Consider the following 16,141-nt stretch of genomic DNA (forward strand, 5'->3'; position numbering starts at 1 on the left):
TTATAAATTGTTTTTGTTCACTAATATTGAGATTTTCTGGTTTAATCACAATTAGATTTTTCCTAGATCCTACAGTAGATTTAATGTTTGACCTCACTAAACGAGGAATAGACACAGTATCAATATAATGTTCTACATTGGTACTTATATCAATTAGGTTTGGACAGCAAAGAGTGTGATTTGGACTTTGACTTACTAGTCATATGGTGTGCAACGCTTTGGAGATGTTGTCCGACAGAAGAGCCGCTCCGATTCTGCTGGGGTGAAGGCCATCAGCACGGAAGAGCCTAGGTCGCTCCCAGAACAGATTCCAATTATTTACAAAGAGCAGTCTCTGTTCATTACACCATGACATTAACCATTCATTTAGAGCAAATAATCTACTGAACCTTTCATGTCCTAGTCGGTACGTGGGAAGCGGTCCAGACACCATGATCGTTGTTTCAGGCGATGTGCTGCGTACCGTCTAGATCAGGCTCCTGTAGTCCTTCTTCAGAACCTCCGTCTGCCGCAGCCTGATGTCGTTCGTTCCTGCGTGCACTACGACAGCTCCGACGCGCTTGTCACCTTTCAGGATCTCGGGAACCTGCGCAGCAACATCGAGAACACGAGCACAAGGAAAGCAGTGAGTGCGCACCTTACCTTTACCTGAGGAAGCGTGGACATGCCGGACGATGGAAGTGCCGATGATCACAGCGTTGCGTTCCGTCTCGCGTAGAGGGGAGAAGCGGTTCCGGGTGGAGATCTCGAAGGCCGGGAGGGGCGGAGAGGTCCTTGCTCTGGTCCTGGCTCGCGTCTTCCGCTTCGGAATCACCCAGGGTCCATGGTGATGTGTTGGTGCTGGAGTGAACAAAACCAGGGATGATCGCGTCCTGGCTGCTCGGGTCCTGTGCAGAGAAACACACGGAGTAGACGAGGTCGGAGTCAAAAGGTTACTAACCACTGACTTGTGAGCATCGGCGCGTGATGTTTCAAGCGCGGATCGCTGATCTCGCAGCTCGGCCTGTCTCTCTAGTAGGTCGCGGATCTGCTTCTCCACGGACTCAAGCTCTAACTGCACCGAATGCAGCTCGAAGGTGTCCTCACCTGCACTCAAAGGTAACGTTAGACACACATCCGTTATATTCGCCATTATAGCAGATGTGGTATAATGGCGAATTATAGCTTTCAGTGATACAGGTGTAAATAAGACGATCGATAGGCACGACCAGTAAGACTAGTAGCGGAAGTTCGGATATAAGTAGCGATATCAAAGCAATCCGATTGTTTTTTAAAGAGAATAGTATTCCAGATATGTCCACACGCTATAAAAATTAAAATGTTCATTTGTAAAAGAGTGTAAAGAAGAAAATCAAGGTTTCTGAATTAATTCGACGGAGCTCCAAACACAACAACGCACTCAGTCGCCTAATTAATCACCTCTCTGACCCACAATCAAACCCCATAACCACCTCTGACCTTGCTGCTTCCTCTGACCTCCGGCATCTTAATGCACTCCTGCACATGCTACATCTAAAACATGGCATATTGGTATATGCCCCTGATGAACTCACTACGCCCAAGCTTGTTGTCCCTCAGTGCCAAAGGGGGGTGATGCTCATATATTCCCACGATGCACCATGTACCGGACACCGCGGCGCCAGAGCCACTTACGAAACACTAAGACAAGTAGCATACTGGCCTGGCATGCAGCAAGATGTAGCAGAGTATGTAAAAGGGTGCCTGGTGTGTTGCCAATTCCAACCGGCGAACCCAAACCACAGAGCACCACTACAGCGAAAAGGAATGTCCTTCCCATGGTCGGACCTCCAAATCGACTGGGTTGGAAGCCTACCAAGGTCAACAAGGGGTAACAAATATTTCCTCACTGTCGTCTGTGAATTTACCAAATGGGTAGAGTGCCTTCCCGCTCCCAATGATACAGCTTAAACCACAGCCTGCCTCCTAATGAACCATATCTTTTCAAGATTTGGACTGCCGCTGAAAGTCAACTCTGACCGCGAACACATTTCACTGCCGAAATCATGCAGGAAGTCTGGAAACTCCTGGGCATACAGGCCAAGTTGCACATCAGCCACCACCCTTTTGCCTCCGGGCAAGTGGAGCGTTCCAACCGAACCGTGGTCAGCATGCTAAAGAAGTCTGTGTCTGCGAACCAAAAGGATTGGGATATCAAGCTCCCACTAGTGCTAATGGCTATCAGAGCAACTCCTAACAAGTCCACCGGGGTGCCACTCTTTGAGCTAATGACGGGACGGCAAATGACACTGCCGCTCCATTTGCTCTACCAGCCAGGTGACATGAGCCTTGTCACGGCATATACCACCCACCAGTATCTTGAAGAGTTGCATCGCCATCTAAGAACTGCCTTTGCCTTTGCACAACAACAACCACAGAAAAGTGCAGAAGGACACAAAGCCTATTACGACCAGAAGGCCTCTCACCAAGAACTCAACATCGGAGACAAAGTGTGGTACTACAGTTTTGTGCAGTCACAACAATCGGGTCCCCATCGCCTGTCAAAGAAGTTCCTGCCTCGCTGGACAGGACCCCATGAAATCGTGGACAAGCTCTCACCTGTCGCATACCGAATCAAGATGAGCCAAAAGCGCAATGAGCCAATCCTACGTTGGGTCCACCGAAACCAGATAAAAAGGCACTTGGGCTCCAACAGACAAGAAAAGGGGGAAACCAAAAGTGACTGACACAGATCAATTTCACCACACACTACACCCCATTTAATGAAACACTCAATTGTCTTCATAAACACTTTACTCAGAGTTGTTCAAATGATATGCACCCACTCTTTTGAGATTGCCCCACTAACAAGAAGTAATTAGTATCCCACCAGTGTCATTACTAATGCTCACTTTCTTTATTCCATTCCTTCTCTTCCACACTCCACTCCTCTCACCTAAACAATTTTAAACCTACAGAAACTTGGTATAGGGCCTGACGATAGGATTGACTCACTACGTCCACTGTGCTCAAAAACGTGGATTGCAGAGTTCCGTGAGCTACCCATCATGGCAATCTCGCAACCGGTCAAATAATTATAACCATGCAGTTGTACGTAGATCCTCCATACCGATGATTTAGCTTTCAATAACCTATCAGGCGACGAATCTCAAACGGAACGCGAAAATCTAGAAAATATTTCAAACAGCACTCCGTTACCCTTGATCCCTAGTCAAAACAAAGGATCAAGGAGGATGGAACTCAGCTGATTAATTTGACCCCATTAACACGGCCTTAAAGGCAAACACTCGCCTTCCGCCACTCAGTTCTCCCATAATTCGGGCCGGGTCGGCCGCAGACACCGCTCTATGTGCCTCTACTGTCGTTAGCGACATCATAATGCTTACCCTGTCGTTCCTCCTCTACCAAAGGGTTAATGCAGAACAAGACTCAATGAGCAAAATGCTGGCAACCAAGAGCGAGCAGAACCAGATCCCGAACCTGAGAACTCGACCAATTTAATTGAGATTATGCCTCTACCCGTGCGTCACACCACCAAAAACTAGGGTAATCAAGAAAAAGCCACCATCATCATCATAATTGTTAACTTGTCGCGCCATAGGCCCACAATATCCTCAAAAGCAAAATCTTGCACCAGAGCTCAGCTAAGTGATGGAGTGTTGTGTTTGTATGTGTGCTTGTCTCCCTCTCTCTGCCTATTTTCTCCAGCGCTCGCCGATGTCCTCACCTGGAACATCACCGATCGAAAGGGGGAATATGTAGGATTATCCTTGAACAGTCAATTTCATTAAATGAACCCAACACTGCATTCCACAGTTCGGAATGATTCCCCATCGAACCATTAGTAAGTCATAAAACACAGTCATGGTGCCGAGATGGCTAAAGGAGATGTGACCCCCCTATCCCTTTCTGTGCCTGTCTAATCTAATACCAGTGATGCCAGGACAGCAGGAAAAGATTTCTCTTTGTTCCCCAAACTTAAGACCAAATGGCCAAGAAACCCTGTGGTGACCCCAATGCATAAATCCACAGCCTTATCAGGAAATGAAGGATGCTAAGGCATTCCTATGGCCAAAAACCTTAAACCAGGGGACAGCTCCTTTCTGCAGCTGTAAATTCCAGAGACTTCTGTCTCCAAGACCAATAGACTGAAATGAATCCACTTGTGGTTTAATACAAACAACGGTCTCAAAATTGCTTCCAATAAGCTGAATTGATTACCAGTATTTACCTCACATTTATCTTAAGTATCATGTATGTTTTATATAACCTGTGGAGTTCTTTCTGTGTGTTTAACTTTTATTAAAGCCTAGGCTAATTGTAGGGTTTTCTACATCAGTTATAGGAACTAATCACCAGAAGTTGCCTCATACATGTGTATTCTCTGTATTATGTATGCTTTATATTACTCAAGTTAATTTTGTGCGTTAAACACTTATCACAGCTAAATCATTATTTACTCCCACCTCAACTATGGGAAATATATGTATTTTGGTACCTACTTGATGGGTAAATGATTTCCAGAATTTTGATATAAAGTAGCTGTGTGTAGGATGCACCATATTTAAACTATTAAGTTTGCTTATTAAAGCGTTTAACTAAACTCTCAGGAGTTTGGGTACACGCGATCATGTGGACATTACGCTAATTACATGCAAGAACCGGAGAACGGGGCGTAGGTCCCGCCCAAGACAATATCTGATTGGCTGTCGCACTCAGAAGGACGGGTCGGATGGACACGTTTATAACCCAATGACAAGCAGCTATGCTTTGCTTTTTGCCTTGCTTTCGCAGTGACTTTTGCTCTTGCTTGTTTGTGCTGACCTTTCCATCGTCCAGCGTGTATGCTTAAATACTCTTTAAACCACCAAGAGCTCACTCAAAACTCATCAACTCTTCCGTAAGATCCATCATTGAACTTCGTCAAAAAAAAACACTCTCAGAGTCGCTCCAGCAGCTCCTCCAGACTCAGAGGAAACTCCGTTGCATAGCAACCCGCAATCCAGGAAATCCAACGAACGAAGCGCCACCCGGCAAAGCCCATAGATATCATATAAAGGCTAGAGGTGCGTTCCATTCGACAGGGTCCATACGCAGTGTTCACTGCTCCCCTACTCCCTGAGCACGGTATATCAGTTGAAGTGGACTTCACTGACAATAACCGCTCATTTGAAACGCCCTGCAAACGTCATCAAAGAAAGTCAACGACGGGGTCGCGCAGATTATGATATAACATACATATAGGACTACATTCATATTTTAATTTTTATTATTATATTATATATTTACAATTATATTGCACTATTTTACAACTACCTAAAATAAAATAGGTAGATAAAATAAAATCACAAACTAGCTAAGCTGGCTGCATTCACTGAGGTAAATTATAATCATCAAAAATAGTATATGTAATATTCACATCAATAACTGTTAAAAATACTGTCATTTGTATAACAATGGCGAAATGTATGAATACTTTTACACACATACGTAAACTCCTCCATTTAGTTATGACCATTCTGACTGGTGATGACGTGGTGCGCGAAATGACAGTTGGGTGATCATCTGTTCCCTTATTCCCTATGCCGTGCGCAGTGTCCTTCGAACTGAACATGTTCGCTCCCTTCGGATTGGAATCTCACTTAAGATAGCGGAATACCCTGTGAAGTCCACTTCGCAGTCCACTTACGGTCAAATGGAACGCACCTTAAATGTCTTAAGGCGGAGTCACTTCCGGCATCACCGGCGGCCATCTTACCACAGGGCTCTGTGAATTAAGGTAAGTGAGCAGCACGCACACAAATCCTCTTATCTCGGTGAAATCTTGACGGATTTACAAAGGGTTTGGTTACTTACAAACGTCATTACCGTGGCTATAATTCTTTCATATGGAAGTCCATTTGTATAATTATTCATATGTATGCAGTTTCATAGCTACATCTCTGACGTTAATAACAAACCAAACCGTTTGAAAATCGGTAGAAAATTGAGCAAGTTATGGTTATTTAAAAGTACATGCACCATGTTACGAGTGAGTGAGCACCCTGTGGTAAGATGGCCGCTGTGTGCGGACGTCGACCTCCATTGGCCAGCAGCGCGGACGAGACATCTAGCCTTTATATGATATCTATGGCAAAGCCAACCAACCATTCACCATCGAGTGCTGTCCCTCAGAACGCACCATCGACCGACTGCCAGCCAATCAGCGCTGAAGAGATTCCCTCCAGCAACTTCGTCACAGACGGGAACGCACGCGCTCACAGGAGCATCCAAAACGCAAGTACACACTCTCCTAATTCTGGCTGAACTGGTGCAAATTATTAGTCACTAGTAGATTGATTCTCTCAGGTTGCGGTCAAGAAATAGTGTCTAACGCTAGACATTTGGGACTTCATTCACCCTCCGTTAATAACATCACTTTTCTCTGTCACTGTTTGAATAAATGTTTGTGTGTTTTCGTTAGTTTAGTTTGTGTTTATTAGAGTAGTTCAATAAAGTCTTGGTTGATTTTACATACAAGCGTCTTGTGCTGTGTGCTTACAAGTTACTGCCTTAAACTGTAGATTTTGTTACCTTGCTCATAATCAGTTATCATAATTTTATGTTATTATTACCGTAGGCCACGGGATAATATTCTGTCCAGAATTGATAAAATACCCTAATCTCAACTTATCGGTGGACGAATAGTTGATAAAGTGTTAAATATTAATTCTGAATAATTTGCAAATTAATTCGGTTCTTATTCACTGTAATTCAATCCCCTTTGAGTTATATTGATCTTAATTCCCTTATTAATCTTACAGACGTAATTTAGATATATTTTTAAGATGGGAAAATGCGGTTTTACAGATACTAGACACGTGACTTTCAAATGAAAGATTGGTATCAAAGAGCACACCCAGGTTCCTAACCGACGACGAAGACTTGACAGAGCAGCCATCAAGTGTCAGACAGTATTCTAGATTATTACATGAGGAAGTTTTTTGTCTAATAATTAGAATCTCTGTTTTTTCAGAATTAAGTAGTAGGAAATTACTAGTCATCCAATTTTTTATATCACCTATGCATTCCATTATTTTGTGAATTGGTAAGTTTCGTCAGGGTGTGAAGAAATATAGAGCTGAGTATCATCAGCATAACAGTTAAAACTAATTCCATGCTTCCTAATGATATCTCCCAAGGGTTGCATGTACAGAGTGAAAAGCAACGGTCCTAGTACTGAGCCTTGTGGTACGCCATACTGAACTTGTGATTGATGAGACATCTCTTCATTTACTGCTACACACCGATAACGGTCAGATAATTATGATTTAAACCATGTTAATGCAATGCCACTAATGCCAACATAATTTTCGAGTCTATTTAAAAGAATGTTTTGGTCAATAGTATCAAATGCAGCACTAAGATCGAGTAACACTATTAGAGAGATACAAACACGATCGGATGATAAGAGCAAATCAATTGTGACTCTGATGAGAGCTGTCTCAGTACTATGGTACAGTCTAAATCCTGACTGAAAATCATCACAGATATCATTTCTTTCTAAAAAGGAACATAGTTGTGAGGATACCGGCTTTTCTAGTATCTTTGACAGAAAAGGTAGAATCGAGATCGGCCTGTAATTGACTAATTCTGTACGATCAAATTGCGTTTTTTTTAACAAGCGGTTTAATCATAGCCAGCTTAAAGGTTTTTGATACGTATCCTAATGACAAAGATTAATTAATGATATTAAGAAGAGGATCTATGACCTCTGGAAGCACCTCTTTCAGTAGCTTAGTCGGTATAGGGTCTAACATCGATGTTGTCGATTTAGATGATTTAACAAGTTTAACGAATTCTTCCTCTTCTATAGCAACGAATTAATCAAATTTTTCCTTAGGGAGACTACAATGCACTGCCTGATGCGATACTGTAGTAGATGGTTGCATAGTTATAATTTTCTCCCTGATATTATCAATCTTATAAATGAAGAAGTTCATAAAGTCATTACAGCTGTGCTGTCCGGGGTGGACTCATTTAAAGTAATTGTCTGGTTTTAGCCTAGTTTCTTTTAAACACAGCACATCTAGGTTATAGTCTGTAATCATATCATTAACAAAAGTGCTTTTGAAGTAAGTGATCGAATATTCAGCAACCCGAGCTTTATCATTTGTTCATCCGTATTATATCTGTTTTTTATTTGTTGAACATCCATTACATTTTTACCCTTTAATGGGTTTCAGAGTTTTTTGTATGTCCTAATTCGGGGAACAGACACAGTCTCTATATGATGATATCTAGGTGAAAGAGGCTCTATGTGATGGGATTTATCTGACCTTGGTGACGTGAGACAGCTAGCAGACGGAGGTTTAGCCAGTCTGTCTGCTTCCTGACATGAGGCCCAAATTGTCATGTTTGAGCTCTAAGACTATGTGCCATATTACTAGAGAGAAGAGCAGCACCATCCCAGGCGGGATAAATACCATCTCTTTTCAACAGGTCAGGTCTGCCCCAAAAACTTTTCCAATTGTCTATGAATTCTATATTATTTTGGGGACACCAACGTGACAGCCAGCCATTGAGTGAGGACAATCTACTGACTATCTCATCACTCTGGCGAACAGGAAGGGGGCCAGAGCAAATTACAGTGCCTGACATCGTACTTGCAAGTTCACACACCTCTTTAATGTTAATTTTTGTGATCTCCGACTGGCGAAGTCTAACATCATTTGTGCCGACGTGAATAATAATCTTAGAGAATTTATGATTAGCATTAGCCAGCACTTTTAAATTTGCTTTGATGTCAGGCGCTCTGGCCTACCGGCAAAAATGTGACTATGTTGGCTTGTGTCTCTATTTTCACATTCCGTGTAATAGAATCGCCAATAACTAGGGCACAATCAACAGAATTCTCAGTGGGTGTTTCACTGAGTGGGGAGAATCTGTTTGATGTTGTAATCGGAACGGAAGAGCAGTGTTTTGTCCCGCGACTATAGCATCTCACCATCACCAAATTGCCCTGCTGCACGGGCTCTGCAGCCGGAACCGAACCATGTACAGAGTTCACTAAGCTAGTCGCATCCAAAGCAGTATCTAAAGCCCTTGCACTCTTATAATTAACCTCAATTAAAGTTTGGATGCGTGTCTTTAATTCTGAAATCTTCTGCGCCAGCCTGACTATCTCCCTGCATTTATCACATGTAAAACCTGTGCTGGCAGGGAAGGCTATGCTATACATGTTACATGAGGTGCAGGCAGGGGCGCAGATGGCACTGGGGACGGGGGGGACATGACCCCCCCAGATTTATAGTGACCCGATCCGTCCCCCGCCCTCACTATCACTACGAAAGGCGAAAAAAATCGGTAAAACACAGGATTAACCAGTATTTTCGCTGTGTAAGTTAAGTTACATTAGCCAAAGTAGTGTCCCGGCCCGCCGCTGCTTCAGAATCGGGTCGGGGCAGACGCAGGCTGACACACAATAATAATCTACACCGGTCAGCATTACTTTGTACCCACGTTCTCACTACACGCCGTTCTTTTGTCAATAAACACACGATGCCACCGACGTTTACACTCACTCTTTGTGTGTGTGCTACGACTCCTGACACCGGGGTCCTATGAGGAGCTGGTAGCTGCCTCAATCGTGCCTGTAGGAGCGGTAACCATAGTGATCATATACAGTGATTTTCTGAACTGAAAAAAATCGACTGTATAAATGCCACATAAGGGCAATGAAGAGACAAAAAACAATCACTTCAAAAACCAAACAATGTAAGTATCCTATGCCAGTTGACTTTCCATGTGGTAGATTAGATTTGTTAAGGGGAATAGCTAGTCTGACAATAATGGCAAGATGGCATCTGCACTTAGCAAACACAGCAAAACTAAAACTAAACTAAATCAAACAATTTATCGTCGTCAGGAAACAATGTTTTATATTATCATTTAACCCATTGTACTGAATAAATTGACTGCAGGTACGTTCACCTTCATGTAAGCCACTATAAAAATAATTATAATAAGTAAATTTGTGTGGTGCAAGGTTTATGCAAACCACAAATAAAGGCCTACATAGACTTTTGACATCCTCTTATAGCAGGAAATCATGTTTTTTTATTTTTTTTATTGCATGGAGCAACAGAGGATATCTATTCTTAAATTATGGGCTATGAAAGACATTTCTTAAAATGTCATACATCATTTGAAAGATATTTCTAATCTATAAATTGCAACAAGCTTGTAATTAACACTTAAATTTGAAATTGAGTTATTCTTGGATATTTGAAATAGTAGTTTTAGCCATTAATACTCAGGAATATGTTGTATTTCGCATTGTTGTGAAATTCTATCGAGGTATAGAGATTAACTGAAATTATAAGATTTAAAATGTTGTCCTCCTGCCCTGCAGGCAATTTCTGATGACAGTAATGCTGGCCCTAGTCAGTCAAGTGAGGATCTGCAGGAGGGCAGCCACAGTAGAAAAAGACAGCATGAGGAAGGAGAGACAGTATAGAACTCATAATGATAGACTTTGTATGCTGAGATAAGCAAATGTTTAAATAAAACATGCTTTGCTGAAGACGTGAAGTTTTGGTGGGTGACTGGCATACTAGTCAAATAACAGTCTGATCATGTATTGCTATGGGTGATCAGGTAGGCCTTTGTTTAACTTTGTTCATTGTGGTTTATCCATGATTTCAAATAAGAATCCCCCAATTGCTTTTTAGTGGAAATCAATAACTCAAATTACACAAAGTAACTACTTGAGCACTAGTTAAAGTGCCCAAATTATGCAAAATAACGAATTGAGTTTAATTAATTTGCTGACAGCTTGGTCCCCCCCAGTTAAAAAATCCTATCTGCGCCACTGGGTGCAGGTGACAATAAGAGGAGAAGATGACATTACTCACCGTGTTTGTTGACTGACCACAGTTTTTTGATGAACTCGTAAAAGGCGCGAGAGAAAAAATAAATAAATAAAGAGCGCACGGAAGGCGCGAGCGCGCTAGAGAATAAATAAATAAAGAGCACACGGATGGCACGCTAACAGACTAGCGAATTACTAGCTTGTTGTGCTAGCAATAACGATTTAGATTGAAGCTAGCGATGTCAGGTTAATGTGTGATGTTGATTGTTATATTTAGCAGTATAAATAACAAGGAATGATAGTAAATATGATTAAAACAGAAAGATACGAAGCTTACAGACGCAAACTAATGCAACGCAGCAGCAGGCAGGGTAGACAGGAGCAATCGATCAGCGGGTAGACAGGAGCAATCCAACGGGTCCTAAAGCTACTGAGGACGCCGGCTTCATTCGCCACCTTCAACACGCTGTATCGCTGTGCCATCCGGCCCGTATATCCTTTTACGGCTTATTCTCGTGTGTTCGCCGCTGCGTTCACACTCTAAAAGAGTAATATTTTGAAGGCGTTGTTTCAAATGCCTCGCACCACCTGCGCCTCGTGTAGAGGAGGAGACCGCCACTGTGCGCTTCCTGCCTGGGCCGCGACCATGCCGAAGCTGCACTCGCTAAGGGCGGCTGCCCTGAATGTGATGCCATGGACCTTACCACTCTGCTTCGCCACTGACGACCCTCTCCCCACCCCTTTGCTCGAGCCGCACAAGAAGTGCCGCTCACAAAGGGAGCCTGATCAAGCTGAGACGAGCGAGCTCACGCCGGCCCAGTCCCCGCATGCCTCGGTCTCTCTCCAGCGATCTCCCTCGCCAGTCCTGTTTCCACAGGCCGACCAGCTCCCCTCTCAGCGAGCGGTGGACCTCGTGTCGTTCAGGGCTTCGGACGAGGAGGAAGAGGAAAGGTGTCACCTTTCCCTTGCGCCTTCGGACTGCGATGACTGGGCGGGGTCTGTTTCCCGCCCCCCGCCATCCACACAAGACAGCGTGAGAACCAACATTGACTCAGAGCTTCTCCACGTGCTCACTAAAGCCGTGGCAGACCTCGGGCTCGACTGGTCTCCACCGGAGCAACCATCACGCAGCAGGCTCGACAAGTGGTTCCTGCAAGGGCACCGGCAGACCCCCCCCCCAGCAGAAGCCTGCCCCCTTCTTCCCCGAAGTTCACGATGAACTCACTAAATTGTGGAAGGCGCCGCACTCGGCTCGCATCAAGCCCTCCTTTTCTTCAGCACTCTCCAACGTCGATGGCGCTAAAGAGAAAGGCTACGAGGTGACCCCCCCCCCCCCCTCAAAGAGGCGGTGGGCGCTCACCTTTGCCAAACTACCGCTGCGAGATGGAAGACTAAGGCTTCACATCCTTCCAAGCCTTGCCGCACTACATCCGCCCTCGCTGGCGCGCGCTTACGCCACCGCCAACAAGCAGCGTCGGCGCTCCATACGATGGCTGTACTACAAGTCTTCCAGGCCAAACTTCTCCGTTCCCTAGACGAGTCTGGACCTAAATCTGAGGCTTTCAAGGACTTGCGCAGCACAACCGACCTGGCCCTGCGAGCTACTAAGTCTACAGCAAGGCCATCGGCAGGAGCATGGCCAACCTAACGGTGCTCAAGTGGCACCTATGGTTGAACTTTAACGGACATGAAAGAGGCAGATGGGGTGGCTTTCCTGGACTCTCCCATCTCCACTTCCAGTCTCTTCGGCCCAGCTGTTAAGAGCTTCTCCGAGCGCTACAAGGAGGCGCATAAAGCATCACAGGCGATGCGCCACTTCCTCCCCAAGCTCTCCAGCTCGGCTTCGAGTCGCCAGAATAGGAGGAAGTCTCCTCCTCAGCAGCCCAAGCCAGCGCCGTCGGTCACCCAGCCCCGCCCAGCGGCTGAAGTCCGTCGCCACTCCCACTCTGCTAGACGCGCTCCGTTCCCTGAGAGGCTGGGACCCCGACCCAAGATTGCGTTGGACCCCGAACCTCGTAAGCCATCCTAGGCACGGGGAGAAAAAGAGAGAATTCGAGTCCCGCCGAGGCCGGACCGATCTCTCAAAAATCCCTCAGACATTTCCAAGTTCCCTCTCAGGCGGCTGGAAATGTAAAATCCGCAGAGAAAGGTCGAGTCTGCCGCGAAGCACGCTCGTCTGCAACGCCGTTTTTACGGTGACACAAATAAAACAAGAAAAGAGATCTTTTCTCCATGTGTCATATGTAGGTCATGTGCCCGCTATAAATTTTGCACACCTGCACACAAGCACTGTCCCCATAGTTACCAATTCGCCATCACAGGCTGCGAATTTAACAGATGTAGAAGGTCTGCCCACCACAAGGTCTGCACCTCCACACACAAACACTGTGCATACAGTCTCAAACACTGTGCATACAGTCTCAAGCCCCCCGGCCCCCCCCCCCCCCCAAATTCTTTTTTTTTTATTTGTGTCGCCTAAAATGGCATTTGATTGCAGGCGAGCGTGCTTCGCGGCACGCTTGTGTGCTGCGGATTTTACATTTCCAGCTGTCTGAGAGGGGACGGGGAAATGTCTGAGGGATTTTTGAGAGATCAGTCCGGCCTCGGCGGGACTCGAATTCTCTCTTTTTCTTCCCGTGGCTAGGACGGCTTTCGAGGTTCGGGGTCCAACGCAATCTTGGGTCGAGGTCCCCGCCTCTCAGGGAACGGAGCGCATCTAGCAGAGCGGAAACGGCGACGGACTTCAGCCGCTGGGTGGGGCTGGGTGACCGGCAGCGCTGGCTTGGGCTGCTGAGGAGTAGGCTTCCTCCTGTTCTGGTGACTCGAAGCCGAGCTGGAGCGCTTGGGGAGGAAGTGGCACATTGCCTGCGATGCTTTCTGTGCCTCCGTGTAGCGCTCTGAGAAGTTCTTAACAGCCGGGTCAAAGAGACCGGAAGTGGTGATGGGAGAGTCCAGGAAAGCCGCCCTATCTGCCTCTTTCATGTCTGTTAAGTTCAACCATAGGTGCCGCTCGAGCACCGTTAGGTTGGCCATGCTCCTGCCGATGGCCTGGGCTGTAGACTTACTAGCTCGCAGGGCCAGGTCGGTGGCGCAGCGCAAGTCCTTGAAAGCCTCCGATTCAGGTCCAGACTCGTCCAGGGAACGGAGAAGTTTGGCCTGGAAGACATGTAGTACAGCCATCGTATGGAGCGCTGGCGCGGCCAGCGAGGGCGGATGTAGTGCGGCAAGGCTTGGAGGGATGTGAAGCCTTAGTCTTCCATCCCGCGGCGGTAGTTGGGCAAAGGTGAGCGCCCACTGCCTCTTCGAGGGGGGGGGGGGGGGGTCGCCTCGTAGCCTTTCTCTTTAGCGCCATCGACGTTGGAGAGCGCTGAAGAAAAGGAGGGCTTGATGCGAGCCGAGTGTGGCGCCTTCCACGATTTAGTGAGTTCATTGTGAACTTCGGGGAAGAAGGGGGCGGGCCTCTGCTGGGGGGTCTGCCGGTGACCTTGCAGGAACCACTCGTCGAGCCTGCTGTGTGATGGTTGCTCAGGTGGAGACCAGTCGAGCCCGAGGTCTGTCACGGCCTTAGTGAGCACACGGAGAAGCTCTGAGTCAATGTTGGCTCTCACTCTGTCTTGTGTGGATGGCGGGGGGCTGGAAACGGACCCTACCCAGTCACCGCAGTCCGAAGCCGCAAGGGAAAGGCTGTCATCCTTTTCCTCTTCCTCCTCATCCGAAGCCCGAACGACACACGGTCTGCTGCTCGCAGACGCGTGCTGGTCGGCCTGTGTAAACAGGACTGGTGAGGGAGATTGCTGGAGAGAGACCGAGGCACACAGGGACTGGGCCGGCGTGAGCTCGCTTGTCTCAGCTCGGTCAGGCTCCCTTTGTGAGTGGCGCTTCTTCTTGCACGGCTCGAGCAAAGGGGCGAGGAGCGGGTCGTCGTCAGCGAAGCAGGCGAGTCGAGCCCGCAGAGTGGTAAGGTCCATGGCATCACATTCAGGGCAGCCGCCCTTAGCGAGTGCAGCTTCAGAATGGTTGCGGCCCAGGAAGGAAGCGCATAGAATGTGGCGGTCTCCACCGACGAGTGGGTCTCTACACGAGGCGAGGTGGTGCGAGGCATTTGAAACAACGTCTTCAAAATATTACTCTTTTAGAGTGTGAACGCAGCGGCAAACACACGAGAATAAGCAGTAAAAGCGTACGCGCACCGGATGGCACAGCGACACAGCATGCTGAAGGTGGCGAATGAAGCCGGTGTCCTCAGTAGCTTTACCTGAGAGGCGTTTCGACGGCGGCGAGTTGCTCCCTATTCCGGAGGTCAGCGAAGCTAGCCTTACAAAATACTCGTTCCCTCATCTCAGGGAACTGAGGTTACGTTAGTAACCAAGTAGTTTTCTGTCATGATTCGAGTGTTTAGAAACAAAATTAATGAGACAGTTCTTGTCAGGTTTCATAGGCGATTTGAGGTATGAAATTTAATCGTAAGCTTGGAGAACAGTTTTGGAGAATTTGATGTTTCCCCATTCAAAAAGATAGGAGCTGAACTTGCATGCCCAAGATGGGTCTCAAAGATGGCCGCCGAGTGAAATGACTTGTCAAGTCAAGTCAAGTCATCTTCATTTATATAGCGCTTTTAATAATGTAGATTGTTCCAAAGTACCTTTACATTGATAATAGGAAATTAAAGAAAAGTGTTTTTGGCTTTATAGCAGCTCTAGAATAAAGTTATTGTCCAGCTTAAGTTAGTTTGATTGATTCACTTCCGTCGCAACGATCATTAGTTATTAACTTTGGGGCCGCTAACACGACAACGTTTTACCAGAAAACTCTTAAGTTCTTTCAGCGAAACTTCAAAAAAAGTGAACCAGTGAGAACGCCGATGACGTGCACATGCGTATTACATTCTTTCTGCGCAAACTTCAAAAACGCGAACCAGTGAGAACGCCGATGGCGTGCACATGCGTATTACGAGTTCAGTCTATAGGTATGCGCGTTTGAATATATGTGAGCAGGCGTGTAGTCCTTACCTACAAATCAACCCTCAACATAGTACTTGTCTGGCCTTAAAATTAATAATACAGAATTTTTATCGCTTCCATGTAGCCACCCAAACCGGAATTATCCCGACAACGCTTTATCTGTAGACAGGTAAAGGGAGCCGGAGGGAGGCCTTCACAGGAAAGAGCCTAGTTGACATTTCAGGACTGCGCTGTCGTTGTGTCCAGGCGCAGGTCCTTCATCAGATCTAGATACGGCCTGGAAACCTCGGGATAAACAAAGAGACTAATATTAGCGTAGATGCCATTCTTCTTATGATGTATTGACTAC

The 16,141-nt window shown here is 46.2% G+C and overlaps 1 protein-coding gene across 1 annotated transcript in view; it reads right to left on the reverse strand.

Annotated features, from left to right (window-relative positions):
* The window catches only part of LOC311298754 (uncharacterized protein), a gene marked incomplete at its 5' end in the record, with an annotated part of 59,242 nt that overhangs the window by 20,972 nt on the left and 22,129 nt on the right, over positions 1-16,141 (reverse strand). Inside the window, one exon of the mRNA XM_084421958.1 lies at positions 197-887. Coding sequence (XP_084278084.1) covers positions 467-887 — 421 coding nt within the window. The 3' untranslated portion in view covers positions 197-466. The remainder of the gene's footprint in view (positions 1-196; positions 888-16,141) is intronic.

Source organism: Rutilus rutilus (assembly GCF_951802725.1).
Source record: "Rutilus rutilus genome assembly, chromosome: 1".
Classification (NCBI taxonomy): Eukaryota; Metazoa; Chordata; class Actinopteri; order Cypriniformes; family Leuciscidae; genus Rutilus; species Rutilus rutilus.